This window comes from Lonchura striata, chromosome 6 (assembly GCF_050655825.1).
Source record: "Lonchura striata isolate lonStrDom1 chromosome 6, ASM5065582v1, whole genome shotgun sequence".
In the NCBI taxonomy this organism is placed as follows: Eukaryota; Metazoa; Chordata; class Aves; order Passeriformes; family Estrildidae; genus Lonchura; species Lonchura striata.
Genome location: NC_140708.1, coordinates 21,397,199 through 21,414,491, shown reverse-complemented (window position 1 = coordinate 21,414,491; position 17,293 = coordinate 21,397,199). Strand labels below are relative to the sequence as shown.

At 45.7% G+C, this 17,293-nt stretch overlaps 1 protein-coding gene across 2 annotated transcripts in view; it reads right to left on the bottom strand.

Annotated features, from left to right (window-relative positions):
• PDLIM1 (PDZ and LIM domain 1) overlaps window positions 1-17,293 on the bottom strand; it is a 43,400-nt gene that overhangs the window by 3,617 nt on the left and 22,490 nt on the right. Inside the window, exons 4-6 of one of the 2 annotated variants that reach the window (XM_085582451.1) lie at window positions 8,038-8,228; window positions 5,340-5,636; window positions 1,501-1,655 (exon numbers count right to left, since the gene is read on the bottom strand). In XM_085582451.1, coding sequence (XP_085438577.1) covers window positions 1,501-1,655; window positions 5,340-5,636; window positions 8,038-8,228 — 643 coding nt within the window. The remainder of the gene's footprint in view (window positions 1-1,500; window positions 1,656-5,339; window positions 5,637-8,037; window positions 8,229-17,293) is intronic. The other variant, XM_021548205.4, reaches the window with a different exon arrangement.

Genomic DNA, 17,293 nt, shown 5'->3' with positions numbered 1-17,293 from the left:
AATCAGACACCCACAGGAAACGCAGCGTATTCTACCCAGTGTATTCTACCCAGTGAAACTCTCCACTTTTGAGCATAGGGTCAGGTCTTAAAAGCCCAGCCCGTGGTGCTTCCAAACAGCCACACTCAGCCCTGTGCCCGGCTCTCAGCTGGTGGAAGCGCAGCCCAGAGTCAGCGATGCCCAGGGGCCTTGTCCCAGCCGGGGCAGGCTCACAGCTGCCTCCAGGAGCCATTGCCTGCAGCCGGGCTGGGAGAGGGCCGTCCACTGTGCCATTTATCACAGGAACGATCTGACTCCAGCAGTGTGTGCTTGTTTGCTGCTGGCCGGCAGGCTGGGCCAGGGGGTATTATCAGCTCACTGTGGAATAATGCCAGAGCCTATCCCGGCCCGGGATCGGGCAAGGCAAACCTTGTGCCAGAGAATCCCAACAATGCTGCAAATCTTCAAAGAAAGATAAAACAGAGGCTTTTGCTTCTTATCTTCTTCAGCACTACTAAGCACAGGGGAGGACCTTGGCTTCGGGAGAAGTCCCAGCTACTCCTTCCATGCAGGAGCTGAACCCTGAGGGCAAGCTGCAAACACTCAATATTTAAAAGATTCTTTCGGGTAGGTATTTTAACAGCATATTAGAGACTCCATGATCCTGGTTTCTTTTTTCCTATTGCTTCCTTATTTCCTTTCTTTTGCTGTTTCACTACAGATCCCTCAGACCCACTCGCACTTGGCTGATCTATTTCTCTTTGTGGTGAATATATCAGCATAAGGCTTTTTTTGGATTAAACTGAACATACCACTGCCAAGCTAGTAACACGAAAGACTGGCCTAAGGAGAAAAAAAGTCATTCTTGGAATTCTTTTCCCATTCATTTATTTATTTTTTTAAAGGGGAGAAGAGAGCACAATTTAGCCCCCAAGTAAGTTAATTGGCTTTTTTTATCTTAAACTCTATAGCTCTGAATTGTACAAGCCCGACCTAAGATCAAGAATGCCAAGATGAGCAAATTTTCAGAGGTTAAAAGCTATGAACTGCTCACTGTAATCCAGCTTCTATATTTTTATACTCAGCTGCAGAAGGGGACTTGAGTAGGGGGATGGAGTTCAGAAGCAATAGGACTCACTGAAGACCACTATCTTGTGATACCATCCAAAGTGTTGACTCTAAGATGGTCTTTAATCAGTGAATACTATCTTAAAGGGGGCAAAACTTTAGAAACTATATGAGGTTTTGTAACTTTAAAAATTCCTTCTTGATAACTAAATGTTGCAAGGGTTTATTTCTGGAGTGCTCACTCAGTGATTAAGCAATAATATGGGCCCATAGACACTGAAACTAATCAATGAGAGAATATGAAGGGATCAAATTAGTGACAGGGTCTGTAGGTTTCTATAGAAGCCACCTACACATGCCACCTTGAACAATCAACAGCTAAATGGAAAATAAAGTTTTAAATGTTACTAAACCCAGAGGGGAAGAGCACATTCAGATCAGGTACTCACTCACCTTTCTCCTCCGACTCCAAGATCTCTTGCAACACAAGAAACGAAGCCGACTGTCTGGGTGGCTCATTTGACTCTTGATTCTCCTGCAGCATCTTGTAAACCTCAGATTGTCTGTCTATGGCAATGCTGCCTGGGGTCTGGTTATGCTGATCTAAACTGAGGAAGGAACAGAGAACCATCTTGTTAAATGGATGAAAAGTAAAGCAAATTCCTCTTGCAAAACTTTCATGCTGCATCATATGACCGAAGAATGAACGTGCAAAGCACACGCACGGCAGGAGGCCACGAACATGGAGGTGCTGGATGAGCTCCGGGTGGGACTGGCACTGGGCTGTCTGCCCACGCTGCTCTCAGCAGCTGCTCACCCACTGCCCCCAGCCAGGGTTTGCCCTGCTTCACAATTACCACACACTCCAGCAACTAAAACCTGCCCAGGAAACCACAGCTCTGCCAATAAGAAAGTAAAGAATTCATGTGCTGGGATGGGAATCCCACATAATAGCTGTGCCATCCACACACGTTCCTTGCATGCATAAACTACCTTACACAACTGTGAATCTCACACTGAATAAAGTTTATTCCACTACAAAAAAAAAAAAATCTTTGCAAGTACCCTATGAATTGTTTGTAAATGTCACCCTCACAATGTAACAGCTGTAGGATCTAACTAGAAGGTTCTCTGATTGGAAGTAATTTAGTCTGGTTTTCAAGTGAGTGCTACTTTTTCCATTTTCTAGGTGAAGCCCACTTACAGTATTTTACTAAGGTTAATGAGCAGGTGGAGGGCAGAGATTTCTGCAGCTAAGGCTAAGCCCTCAGTGCAGCTGCCCTGAAGTGCTGCTCCCACCCCTCATGTCTTGAGGGACTTGCATCATTGACTTAGAGCCCAAGTTGCTTCAGGGGCAGCTTTTCACAGCACAGGGTCATGGAAAAGGAGATTATTGTGTCACTCAAAGGGTCTTTGAGGATAAAAAAAAGAGCCTGGAGGAAGTACCTAAGATATACTCTACATGCAGTGGGTAGAGGATAGGCTTAAACTGCAGGATATTTAGACTATCCCTTGGGAAAAGCTTCCCAATATGTCTATTGACACTGAAATACCAGAGAAGATTGTTGTAGGCAGGTGAGGAACCTCCAGACTAAAGGATTTGAAAATAGTCTGGACAAATATATAGTGGGAATTATTTAAATCAGTGGTTTAAATTGCTAAATCCTGGACTGAGGGGTGGACTAAAGGACACAGGAAGTTCCTGCCTGCCTTGTGTTCTGTAGCTGCAGTAAAACATATGCAATAAAATGAAACAGCTGACAAATCTTCTCTGATAGCTCAATTCTACAATGTAGTATAAATGTAAATATCTATTTGGTTTCACCATTCTTGCACTGTGTGATTGCATGAAAAGTACATAAACATCCTGAAGTTCAGACTAAATTGCAGAGGGGAATTTTTTTCTCAAGGAGGCAACTGCATACTTGCAATGCCAATGACCAATCCCCATCTGGGAGTTACTCTACATAATAAATTATTCAAGCATCAGAAGTAAAATCATCACATGAGTTATAAAATGCTATTTCCATAAAAAGGATTTCATAAAATGTTTCCATCTTTAGCAATTTTCAGTGGAGCAGGAAGAACATTAGACATGCAAACAGTTGAAGCCTGAATCTCAGTTACTGAAGCTTCTTACCCAAATAAAAATAATTATGTGCCTTCTATTAGACAGACGATATCCCATGCTCCACATTACATTCATCTCATGTAAACTCATATACTCCCACTGCTCTATCCACCCGTAAAAACATTATGCAAGAAGCCTTTCATTGCAGTTTGCGTACTAAGAATGTTTCAATAACATGCATCCAAAAAGCAGAGGCTAAATAATCTTAAAAAGCATTAGAGTCAAACAAAGGCATCTCATTTCAACCATGCATTGTGGCAGTGTGTAACATACACATCAGCTCTCCCAGGTAGGCACCCTATATGTCCACAAGATGTCCAAAAGGCTATAAAACCCATCAAACTCAGATTTGCACCAGCAGAGTAAAATACCTCAAACTGTCAGGGCAGAAGGCTATGCTGGTTAAATTAAACAACATCTCCAAAAAGCATGTGTATCTTTTGAAAGGGCAAGGCCACAGGCACAGAAATTGTACCTGCAAGATACTGAGTCTCTGCATGCCAGCTGATTTTTGGCACCTCCTGTTACACAGGTACTTTATCTGCAGCAATCACCAGCAACTGGTGTCCTTTTCCATGCACACAACTTCCCTCATGCAGAAACTTTGTAGGGAACAACCCCAACCACATTTACTGGGACATGGACTTACACAACCGTTACTGGATCTCATTGCTGCTACCACGGGAAACTTGCAACACTTGACTAATACTTGATCACTGAGCCTTAAATATTGCCAAGATAGTATAAAAACCATAAAGACACAGCCTTGCACAGAATCTTCACAAAGCAATTTATTTTTTACTAATGATATTTAACTATTTTATGCCAGCCTATTTAGCAAAGCTTACAAGGGTCTCAAGGCTGCAGGAAAGCCCAGTGCCTGGAGCACTCCCTTTTGCCAGTAAACAATTGCTAATGTCTGGGGCTCCTTTGTGAGCACTATCAGCTCTCCAGGCCAGCACAGAGAGCTGGCAGTGTGACCACTTCTGGTGTGCATGGTACTGACTACAAGCCAGAGGACTGACTTACAGCAAATAACTGCACTGAGTAACAAGGCAGGAGTAAATCCTCAGCCTCCCACTATCTTTTGGCTCCTGGCACATGGCAAAGCTTGGCTGTGTGGGTCCAGGGCTGAGGACACCAGCTTTTCTGCTTTGAAGTACATGGTTTCAGAAGGGAACTGTGAGCAGTCCAGGAGCCATGAGATCTGTGTCCTTTTTCTGCCCCATGAAGCCCTGGGATGGATCACTGTCCTGGGCCACATATCACACAGATGCAAGCTGCTTGGTGACATAGCAGAAGGTTCACAATTCATCCTTCCCTGGACTGCTCCTGTGAGACAGATAAACGTGCTTTCTATTTCACCTGTCCTGACACTGAAGTCCTCCCTGTAAAACTCAGGGGCTGTCACTTAGAGGCACAGGCCAGTGGGTTCCCAAGTACCACAAAGATGACATCAAACAGCACCCAGACCTTGTGATGCTGAGGCTCACCACAGGTCCTGCAGACCTCAGAGCATGCTGAGCATCCTCCACTCCTTTGGGCAGAGGTAGCCTGTGCTGCAGCAACCTCTGCAGACAAGCGGGCAGGGGTGAGAACACAGGCTGTCCCTCCACGGGTCTGGTGCCTGCCAGGCTGCTCCAAACTCTAGACTATTTTCAGCCAAACATGGAGAGCGTGGGGACCTGCTTCAGCCTGAAATGAAACATGCTCAGCACACACCCATGGCCAATGAAACAGAAGAACAGACTGGCAGCACCTGTCAGTCGCAAACAACAAAAGTTATTTTAAGTGCAGGAAAAATACCAGTTTCCAGGATAAAGCACTCTCCTACCCTCAGCAAACTCATCTGCTGCAGGTGACTCCTTCAGAAAAGCCACCAGGTGCTGTGAAGTCCTGCTGTGTGGGTGGGCAGGGGCAATAGACATACTGACACACTAAAAACATGTTTTGGTGTTTCCCATGGTGCTGGGCACAGACACAAGGCAGAGAAAGCTCCTGTGAATAGTCATGCGCTGACATTGGAAGGGTGAAATGTAAATGCTGTTTTCTTGTGACCGGACAATGCCATGAGCCACAGACAGGAACGACGGACTCGTGGACACCAAAATGCAGATGAGCAGATGTACTGAGCTGGCTGCAGAGGCCGTGGGCGGGTTACCTGGGGAAATCAGGGCTAACAGAAGAGATCTGCCCCTGCAGGGTGTCCATGATGTTGCTTTGCGAATAGAGCTGCAGGGGAGAATTGAACTGCACGTGCAGCACTTTGAGTCCCGGCACCTCCACTTCCACAGGGCTGTTGGGGCAGACCTGGGCTGCGTGCTTCAGCTGCTCAGGCCCCACTCGGACCTGGCTGGGGCTGGAGGAGGTGCTGTGCCTGCGCCGCAGCTCGGAGCTCTGCAGAGGGTCGTACACGGAGGCGATGGGAGCCTGCATCGCGCCCACCGGCGATGGGCGGCTGCCAGCCCACGCGTCCACACGGGCAGTGGGAGGTGGGGTTGTTCAAGGTTTGTTTGGGGTTTACATTGCCAAATTGAGGGGAAAATGCAGAGGAGGAAGAAAGGAAAGAAGAAAGAAATTAATGAAGGGCAAGGCTAAATACTTCAAGCCATCAAGCAGCTGTAGAATATTATCTTAAGGACACAGCTCTGAATACACAACTTTACAGGCTTCTGGCTAATGCTGTGCCTCTGGTCTCACACTCCAGGTGTGTCCACACAAAAACTAAAAAGCAAGCACTCCACTGATAAGCAAATGCATGGGTTGCAAAAGCAATGAAGAAGTGGCAGCAGGGGTTTCATTATACAGTAACTCCCTGTGCACAGACTTGTGGTCCCACTGTCCAGACAAGGAATGCCACCTTCACTGCTGCTCTCCTCAAAGCTAGCCTTGGCATCCTACTGAGGAGTAATCTCACCTCCCATCCCAAACCAGATGTGCTCAGCAGTGGGGCTTCTCCATCCCCACCTGCTTTGTGACATCAAATACAGTGGAGATATTTTCTTTTATTTCTCTATGTACTAAAGCCCTGCATTTATACCACACACCCTCTAAGGATGAAGCATGGATTAGGTCTCCATCTCCATGTGCAGTGGCAGGATCAAGTGCTGGATTCAGACAGGCTGTGTATCTGCAGGGTGCAGGATGAGGAGGCAGATAAAGGTCAGACAAACCCAGAACAAGGTCAGGTATGTACCAAATAACTCATCAGAACAGATGGGCAGGAATTTAAAGGCAGTTGGAAGGGTGTGTGAAGGGAGAGCCTAGACATCCAGTGCTTGTGCACTGGGGAGACTACAGTGGGTTTTTAACAGCAGGCTGAAGTCCCTGGCTCTCACTGAAAACTAGCAGTAATTCATTTGCTTTTGATGACTCTGTAAACAAAAGCATATGAGCATCAAAGCCTCATGAACAGTTTTCCCAGCATTCCTTTGCAACTCGCTGTGTTTCAGCAAGGAAAGGATGAAAGAGATGCCATGTATCCAAGATGGAGCAGGGCTAGCAATGGATGTTCCTGCTAGGAGGAGCAGAGTGAGCCACAGCCCTAGAAGGAATCCACCTCTTTGCTGATCCCTGCAAGAGAAAGGGATCAGCTACAGCTGCTCCAGCCAAATCTGCCTGGCTTCCAGGGAGCGCTCTCACATGGAGGGGACACCAGAGTAGACTAGGGATGGTATCTACTGCCAGATGGTCTCACCAAGTTAATGCAATGTCAGATTTTCCTTGTCCTTGCTCTGCTTTTGCCCAGCCCCTGAATGAGGCTGCTGAGTCTACTGGAAGCAAATGAAGAACAATCTGTCACCTCATCTGCCAGTGGCAGCACTGCAACTGCCTAGAAGGGACCGTGCTGCAGACTGGGCTGCCAATGCAAGGAGCTGGTTTCACTCACAGGAAAGTTGTCAGGCTGGTGTTAAACCACAATCAAGTCTTTGTATCCTACAACAGCAGAGGCTGAAGTTATTTTTGCCTGACTTTTTCTGGTTTTTTTCCCAAGTCAGAAATTTAATCAAGTATTACCAAAAAGCACTGGTTTTCCAGCTTTTATTATAAAAATAGACACAGCCTTCTAGGCAGTTTGATATTGCTATGCAGAGACTTAGGGCAGTCAAGCAACCTGACCATCACAACCAGAAAATTTTCAGATAGCTCCTGGTAAAGGAGGAAGCTCCTGGTTAAGCTCCTGGAGCTCCTTCACCTCCAGTGAAGAAAAGGGGAATTTTGAAAATCTTGGATAAAATCATGTCTTTGGTGAGGTTCAGTTGCAAACATAAAAATGAATAGGCCATTTTAAGGTTGGGACCCTTTCCAATTTCATACATAAAACCCCTCACACAAGAATGAATGTTTCTGCTACTTTTTAAAATTCCTGTGAAAAGCAACGTTTGATAATAAAACACAGAAATACCCAAACTAAGGCAAAGCCTGTTTATGAATCCCAGGCCAGCTGGGAACAGGGATGGGCATGCTTCCTGCACTAGCTGGTGCCCTTCCTGCTCAGCATCGCAGGGAAGCCGGCACGAAACACTAACTTTAGGAAGTGCTTGTAACAAGCTATCAGGCACCTGCTCAGAGCAGCGGGCTGGTATGTCATGCTGAATGCACACGGAAACTGCGTCGGTCTCTGCTGAACAAAGAAACACAACAGCATTAATTTCATATCTGCACCTCATGAAACACTCCCCACTCCTCCGAGCCCTGTCCCTGGGAACAACATCCACGCTTGTGCCTCTTCTATTTCCATTGTCCTGAAAGAGAGCTTTTCTTGGTTTAACAGACTGGTACCTTTGCAGTGAACTCGTGTCTCCTGAAGCCTTTCCCTGGAGGCCCAGGGAGGGAGGGGAGGTGAGGGAGGTACTTACGGCTTGGTAGGCTCCAGAGCCCCAGGTGACGTTTTTGTCTCCACCGCACTGTTGAAGGTCTGGATGTTCTCTGAGGAGTAGAGGCCTGCTGGGCTGTTGTACTGAGCAGTGATCACCCTGGGGGCAGAAGCTGTGGCAGCAGTGAAGGGCACTGCACTCCGATTGTGTGCACTTCCTATGTGCTTTATTTCCTGCATGCAAAGGAGCAGAGGCAACAATCAGAGGTGCTCAGGCATGCAGGTGGATGTGACAGGGCAGCCCCGCAGCCACTGCAGTGGTGGCCTTCATGTGTGGTCTCAGCTGAGGAGCAGGTGACCACAACCACCAAAGCAAGTGAGCATCCTCCACATGGCACGAGGGCCCATCCTGGACAGCTTTGATGACCTTCAGGACATTTCAGTGTTGACATACTGGTAACATAAGAGCTCATAAATACTGCCAGAGCTATTAGCTCAAGGTGGACACACCTGGGAGCTCCTGCAAGCCTACAGTAAGCTATAGGACTGATTTTCTCATGCAAGACTACAGATTTTAAGCATCCCTTGCAATTCCTGAGAGCAGGGTTGATTTCTATGGAAAAATGAAGATGAGGGGCAGAAAGAAGAGCACTTCTCAATAACATATGAATGTTCGGCTTCCTTTACATAAGACAGCCCAAAAAAGAAAGGATTTGTCATTACTACAAGTGCTCTGGAGCGTCTCTGGTCCTTCAGCTAAGACCAGGGTTCACAGCTGTCATTGATGAACAACTCTGGAATTTCTGGGCAAGAAAATCCAAAATAAAGGTGTGAAGGTGACCATTGTTAATACAAAAGATTGTCCACAGGTAGTGACAGCTAACTTTCAGCAACTTCTTCAGCATCAGAAGTACAAAATATCACCCAGATATTCTGGGTTTGCTGCAAACTGGAGGCTTCCAGCAGTAGTAGTGTACACTTAGAAACAGGCTACAGTCTAGTAAGAAAAAGGGCAAATCCAAGTTAAATAAGACTTGAGGTAAGACTTTTCTTAATCACAGGCAGTGCTAGCAAAAATGAGGACATTTCTAAGCCCTATCACCAGTTCAGCAGGCTGGGAATTAGCAGCCTTGCGGCAGAGATAACAACATCCAGGGTTTATTTCTCCCCAGTGAAGATGCTTGACCAAAGGAAGAAGAAAGTATAATCTGGCCTCACTAGAGCAGGCATAAGAAAGGACTAAGAGCTGAGATATCGAGGGCTAAGAGATGGCACCAAAACATGATTTTTGAAATGTTTCAGCCAGCCATAGAGATTGAGCATGGCTTCAATACAGGGCTAACAGCCAATGGCACAGGATGAAAGGGGGCACTTCTCAGCATGCTGGGCCCATGGGTCCCAGCTCTAACACAACTAGTTCCCACTCCCACTCTAAACAGGCACTGACTTTTACAGCAATGACGTCAGCTTTTACTGCCCTATGAACATCTCACAATGTTTGAGAGATATAGTTACAAGATAAACACTCATTAGAAAAAGGTATGACTTAAATCCCCCTACAGATTTTTCCTTAAATCACTTTTTTGTCTCCAGACTTCCTTAGGCAGCTGACTAGCCTTCCCAGACTGACAGATGGGAGTCATCTCACTTCATGGCATTCAAATGCTATTTATGGCATCAAGCAGAGTATAGAATCCCTCAGAGAAGAGCGGCTTGGATCCAAATGCCCTCATGAGTTACAAGTCATTTGAAATCAGCAGGGTAGCTCAAGATGTTCAGGTGTGGAGTGACAAGGCTGCTCTCCCACAGCTTTCTGGCCAATATGTATGGATGTTAGCCATGAAACTTTCCCACACACCAAAGGGAAAATGACCCTGGAGCAATTAGCTAATCTCCCTTTGTTGCAATCTCATTTAAACCACATAACAGGACTTGTGAAAATAGTCCTTCCCATGGCAAAAATGTGGATTTTAGCAAAAAAATAATTACTTAAGCCCATATATCAAACCATGGGGAACAGTTATATCAGCACTAAATACACATGGTGGCCCACCATTCAGAGGCCATGAGTGGGAGGGAGTTACAGATGTGCACATAAATAGTTGGTTTCATGAAAGACTGAGGCAGAAGGTTTAGGCTAAGGGGGTTATATTCTTAGGTCAAATAGGTTCCACATTGAAAACATGTCACAAGATGTGTTGAGGAAACATTTAAGCATTAATCAAGAATTAAGGAAAAGGAAGTAATTTACAGTTTGATTTGGGCTTTTTTTTAAACTCTGGTTTCCTAATAAAGCAAGGTGGCTCGATTACATACCCAACATGCACATGGGCATGTTGAATCTTTGAATGTGTCAGCCAAGCCAAATTGAGTTTGACAGTGATGGAAGCCTCAAGGATCCTTATCTTCCAGCAAGTGTTGAGAAAACAGGGCAGCTACATGGAGAAGAGAGACTGACATCACATTAGTGCCTTGACTCTAAGAACTGCAACATACACTTCAGCACAGAATCCACATAAGAATTTTTGTCCTACTCTTGGACACCAGGTAGGTTTTCTGCTGTGTAGTAACACCAAGTGTTGGTGTTGGGACATCTCCAGGACCTCTCATGTGTGTAGAGGTCACTGACTATAAGAGAGTTTAACAGTTAAACAGAAAAAATGGTGCAAAACCTGGTGTCTGAAGATTAGAAAAATCTTATGTGGAGAACAGCATAGAACGTGAATAACCCAAGAGTATACAGACAAGTATTACAATAGCAGCAGCATTTTAAAGGGCACTTGGATAAACCAAATTCTCCAGCACTTCCTGTTACACCATGCTGTTCTTTCTGCTCAAGCTGTGGAAGGAATTTGCAAAGAACAAGTGCCTTCATGATCCCAAGATCAAAAGATAATGTGTTCTCACTGTCAAATACGTTTATCTAGGGATTTTCCAGAACTGCCAACCTAGGGCCTGTGCTGTGCAGCAGTTTTGTTAAAACCCCAGCTCCTGGAACCATGTTTATGTGACAGTCTCTCACAATAGTGGAAAAAAATAAATCAGATAAGTGACACTCCCAAAAACCAGTCCACCAGCAGGCAAGTGGAAAACATTAGTGCAAAAACCCAGCTACACTGTGCATATGTGTGGGGACAGTACCTAGTCTATGCATTTGAGATACTGAGGGTTTGCAGCATCACTAAGGCTGTGGCAATCCCAGGACCAACACAAGGAAAAGGGTGCAAATAGCATTAAACAGCATCCCTGGCTGGAGCACAGGCTGCAAGAGCAGTAAGCAATGGTATGTTTGCAGAGGAAGAACTGGCAGTCAGCTAAAACGACATGATCTTATACAGTCAGATCATGACCTGTTCTTTCTTTGAGAGCAGTACAGAGGAGTGTGATTAATGTTAGATCCCTTCAGAGACACCTTCTGTTGGCACCTGCAGGCAGAACTGGAAGCATTTGTCTCACTCTCCCTGCAAGCTGTGGCACTACCTCAGTCCTCCTACACCAGCCCTGTCAGCAACGAGCAGGGATACCAGCAGTGGTTATTTTGGTCTGGAGCTGGGGTATGGAAGCTCCAAGCTACCAGGTAGGATATTCAAGAGCATTATTTCACCACTATAAACTGATACCATGATAGTTAAATAGCTTTATCTGCATCAGCCTTGCTCCCCTCCTTCCTTTGCAGGGCTTATGTTTCCAGACGACCCAGCAGACTAGATCAAGCTAAACTAGATTAGCAACTGCACAGACTTCTCTTCCAGCTGCTTCTGAACTCTCACTTCACTTTGAAATAGAAGCGATTCCTTCAACAGCCTCCTCCCTATCTAAAACTACTCCCCATAAGAACAAGCTCAAAATGGCTTTGGAGCACAACCCCACATTCTCCCACTGCAAATGTCCCCATCTCACAGAAAAAAAGATATTTTTCAATTCCAAGGACAAACAACATTTGTAGCTTCAGGTCAGACATGCACATCTTCTGCCAGAAGAGTTTTCTGGGTGCTGGCTGTTCGTGGCAGTAGCCCTCTCTGGGGCAGATGGGACACAGCTGTGCACTGCAGGCACTGCAACGCAGCCATTCTAGCTGGGTGCTAAGGGGGTCCCACCACCACAGCCCGCCAGCAGAGAGCTGCCAGCAAAGGTGCCAGGCTGTGAAGATGGGGAAAACATCCCTGTGCCAGGGCAGGAAGCAGATCAGCATTTCCTACTGCACCAGCTGCAGGCTGTGTCATGGAGAATTATCAGGGAAAACAATGGCCCCTTCCTCCCTCTCATATGAGGCCATCCTCAGCGACGCTGACGTCCAGGCTGTGAAATCCCCACAGCTACATCAGCTGTCACTGCTGCGCCTGGGGCCAGCCAGTGGCTTGTGGCATGGGCGTCTGCTTCCTCCTCACCAACACTTCCACCACTGGACCCATCCCCACCATTGAGAATGGGGGCATGTGGCTTCAGGGAAATTCCCAGCTGTCAGTGAAGCAGACAGACAGCCAGCCAGCCCAGGTCGAGCCACCTCTATCAGCTGGGCTGGGACTCATCCCACGCACCAGTGGCATAAAGCCATCTGGACACCTCGTGCCCTCGAGCAGGTTGGGAGCAGACTGAGGTGAGGATGGGCTCTGGGGTCCCTTCCACCCTGCAGTGACATGGCCAAGGCCATCCTGTGCATGTATGGACGTCACCACCACCAGAAACAGGAAAAGTCTGGAGGCTTTTTGTACTCACTGAATAAACTAAACCACGATGTGCAGGGTCAAGCAGCCTCTCCCTTAAGTGGGGTTTTCCTCTCCCCACAGCATGGCCTGAAGGCATTCAGCTGGGCTAGGCTCTCACAGATGCTGGCGAATGCCCTGCTGCCACCCATCTACAGCACTGTCACTGCCTTGCCTGCCCCTGCCCCTTCCCAGGCTACCTCTGCAGTCTCTGGAGGAAAGAGAGGTCAAACATGGAGCAAGGGGCTGCTTGAAGCCAAAAACTACTTTCAGGTGTGCAGTAGCGATTTACAGACTGGCCAGCTCTTGGAATCGGGGTATTCACTCTTACCTCATGTCACATATTAAAAAAAAAAAAAAAAAAAATCAGCAGCCAGACACTGCAGTTGCAGGGAAAAACAAAAGTCCCCACATGAGTCTGAAGCAGCCAAGTGAACCAGCAAACCTTGCTGCCTCACAGGGCCTCAGAAACGTGGGATGTTTTTGCATCCCAAGTCAGAGCCTAGAAGCTCAGGGCAGGCAATGCTGGATTGCACACCTCGAGAGCCACGCCAAAAGGAAACGAGATGAAACATTTCTCAGTACAAATGTTTACTCAGCTCTAAGAAAATGGGCCCCTGACCAAACCTCAGAAAGTGAGAGGACTCTGGTCCTGTGAGCAGTGCAGGAGAGCAGAGACCAGCAGGCAAACCCCCAGCTTCATCCTTGCCCTTGCAAAGCCACCCAGGGAGCAAAGGCCATGCTTCTGACCAGCTGGCACGTCTGGGGGGAGGCTGCTTGTGCCAAACACAAGCAACAGCTCAGGAGAGGACATCTTCATGACAAACTCTACCCCATGCTATGTTTCATCAGCTGTGATCACAAGTATTAAGAAATGCCTTTACTTTCACCTCTCCCTCTATTATTGTTTGGGGTTTTTCAGCTATGGAAGGATCTTTTGCAATGCTTTGAAATCTGATTAAAATTAGGAAGGGTTTGGGGTTTTGTTATTGTAGGGGGGTAAAACAACAAGACTAGCTTCCCACATCCTCTCCCTCCACGTCCCTGACACATTCCACACCCATGCAGTAACGCCTTTTAACCAAAACCAGCAGGTCGCAATATGCCAGCACAGTTCCCAGTGTCAGTATTGTTACTTTATATACCTATTGCTTCATGCATTGCCCACACATGCACAGCCTTATCAAAGGCCAAGCCAGCCACACACCCAGTTTCTATAGCCCCCGCCTGCTTCGTATCCAAGGAAATAAAACACACACGATGGAAACAATGACATCACTCTGTAAGAACACAGGACAGACACTTTTAAGAAGCTTTGGGAAGACAGAAGTGGCTGTCTGTTTCTATCATCCTAAAAATACCCTGATTCACCCTCAGAGATCCTCCAGCTGCTAACCTCTGTCTGAAAGTTATTTCTATTAAAAAAAAATCCTTCTGTTTGAAAGCCCTTACTTTTTGTGATTACAAAGAGCTGAACTGTCCATCTCAAACCAAGAGTTTTCACTGGCATTCTCAAGGTCTGATGTTAATACTTGTGCCTTATTGCAAAGAGGATATATAGCCTTCAGGGAGCCAGACTTATTTTTTGGAGACAGTCTGGGTATTGACTACCCTTGAAGCTGGAGTCTCTCAGCTCTTCTACATTAGCTCACTCAGCAAAAACAGAGACTTGGACCCCCACTGGCATCTGTGTCTTACAAAAAAACCCAAAACAAAATGAAAATACCCAAACAAACAAAAACCAAAACAGACCCCAGGTCTGACAGGACTTGACAGTCAGAAGATAAGAGTTTTACTGTTTATTTTACCAAGAGGCAATTCAGCCCCTTGGGCCCTGCGTGGCCCAAGATCACCAGAGGGCACAGGTGACTTGAAGCTATGCTGGTCTCTGGTCAGTATCATAAGCATTAAAATTACCTTAGCCACCAAGTAATTTGTTCTCTCTTGCTGTGACCACTTTTCTCAAGAGATATTAAGCAGAAGGGAGAGGCAGACGTTATTTTAGTCTTTCCCACTGTTGTGAGGAAAAGATCTTGATGGGAAAATGCCACTGAGTTATCAGCCTTAGGATCTGGGTTAGAAGTGCAAGTGAACTAACTGAGTAAATATGCTAAGAAGACTGTAATTTCCTTCCTCTAGTGTTGCCATGGGCACCAAAACAAAGCTAGGTCAGCTGCTGAGCCATCAACACCGACAAGCTGCTGCCCCTTTTGATGAAATGCAATTTTGTCATCACTCGTGCCTCAGTTTAAATTAATTTAGAAGAATAAGGATAATGGCAATGAAATAATAATAAGACTGTAGCTCCTTCATGGGCAAAGATCAGCTTAGACAATGAAGTCAGTCTTTGGACTCAGGACTTTGGGGAATGCATGGGAAGCTGTATAATGCCTTTTTATTTTCCAAAGGCAAATAAAAGTATCTTGAATGCACATTCCAAGTAAGGGAAAACACTTCCACTAGCATGATGCAGCATATCACCAAATATCAGCCTCCAAAAGGATTGCAGTAGTAAACAAACAGTCCATTTCAAATGGGGTAAAAAATGTGCAAGCAGGGATCTTAAAATACGTAGCTACTCATAGACAAGCTCTTAAGCACTGGTTCCTGAGATAAAATGAAAATTATTTTTCAAGATTTATTGCAAAGATCTAGCAGCTACATCAGTAAAATAGGAAGACAAAAAGAAGGTGAACAAGTGTGAAAAAACCTCTAAGATACCAAAGGTAGAAGAGGCAACATCTAAAAAACTAATTCTAAGAAAGATGGTAATATATCTGAATAAGTCAATTTCTACAGCAAGGGTTTTAAAGCTTTTTTTTTTTTGAGCCTGAAGTAAGGCTATTCACATGTATGATTTTATGTCTGCATTCAAATGACCACGTGCAAAGCCAATGAGAACCATTGTCAGAGGACCCTGGACCACGATTTAAACAAACCACTTGGACTCAGCATGTCCTATTTTCTTTGCTTAGTGAATTAATAGTGTTCTGCACTAGATTATTGCCAAAAAAAGCAAAGATACTGTTTTTACTGGCCAGCAAGTTAAAAAAACCTGAACAGCTCAGTTTTGCCTTCGAAGATTCAGCTCTACTCACAGCTTCAACCAGTCCTGCTGGAAAAACGATATCAGCATCTTTGTGGTAAAATTCATAGCAGTTTGCCATGTTGGTATACATACCCTTAGCATTTTCTGCACTTTGCTTCTGCTGATTTGCAGCAGGCCTGGCCAAAACCCCTGATGATGCTGCAAAGACACAGCCCCAGAGCGACTCAGCCAACACTTGCCACATGCTCTGGCAGGAATCAGCACGCTCTTCTGATTTCACGGTCCAAGCAGAAAGACCTCACTACCAAACTTACTTGCTGTAGTCAGCTACCAAAAAAGCAAATGGGAAAAAGCCCCCCAACAATCCACCAAACAACAAACCCCACAACCTTACAACTTGATGGTATTCCTGACACTTTGGAATAGCAGATTAGGACGTTCAGGTACTGTTATGCCTTAAGAGTAAATAGGAACTTGTGGTTTGCAGACATGATGCATCTCCCCTCACAAAACTGAGCTCCTGTCTGAGTATTCAGCAAACAAAGCCCTTTAAATTTAAGCCCAGTGCTCCAAACAACAGCAAACTCCACTCACATACACAACTGCAAATTATCTAATCTGCTTTAATTGAAAGGAAGGGAATAAGAAAAGACAAGACTTCTGTGAGTTTAAATGTTCCTTTCACACCAGGAAATAACACTTCGAGCATCAAAGAGGTCAAAGCCTAATTTTCAGGCAACCATCGACTTTTAGTACAAGATTAAGACAATGGTCACTGCTCAGAGATAAGCTCTGTAACACAAATTTCTCCACACTCAGTTGTGCATCAAATTCTCCTGCTCAAGTCAGTTACAGGTTGCTACTAATAAATTCAGTTGTAATATACTTACAAACTAGCAGTATCAGGATATCTATCCAGTGGCCAGAACTAGAACCAGGACTAAGACTGAGGGTAGGGTTTAGGAGAGGATGTCTTCCACCAGCATTACTGTTAAATCCTGACCATCTATCCAAGTTGGACTGGGGGGAAAATGTGGTGGGGCAGTGAGTGACAGTGGAGTTCAGCAGCTGGTTTCTGATGCAGTTAACTAAAATTAGTGAGCTACTTTAAAATCCCACTTAGGGCATGTGTTGTGCTGTATGTTTGATTTTATGGCATTTAGCTGAATTCTTGCTAATGGCTGCATTGGGAAATTGGTCTCTAGGATTGAGTCTTCTACTGAATTAAATGACAGCTCTGCATCCTTGCAGCAAAGCCCCAGTGCAGACTCTGCCCCACTCCTTTGGCAAGAGATAGCCCCCAAGTCTCAAGGTTGAAGCAGAGCCTTTCCAAAACCTGGGCAGCAGAAGACACAGACCAGACCTCAGCTCAACAGTGTCACAGACAGGTGTCACCACACGGCTCCAGAACAAACTAAAGTCCAAATGGCTCAGTCACACACTGTGCCTTGGCAGAGTTATGAAATACCTGGAGAATGCCACACCAATTTCTTGGGCCAAGCAACACAGAGAAGCCTGATGTGAAAGAGGACACGGCCAGATCCCAG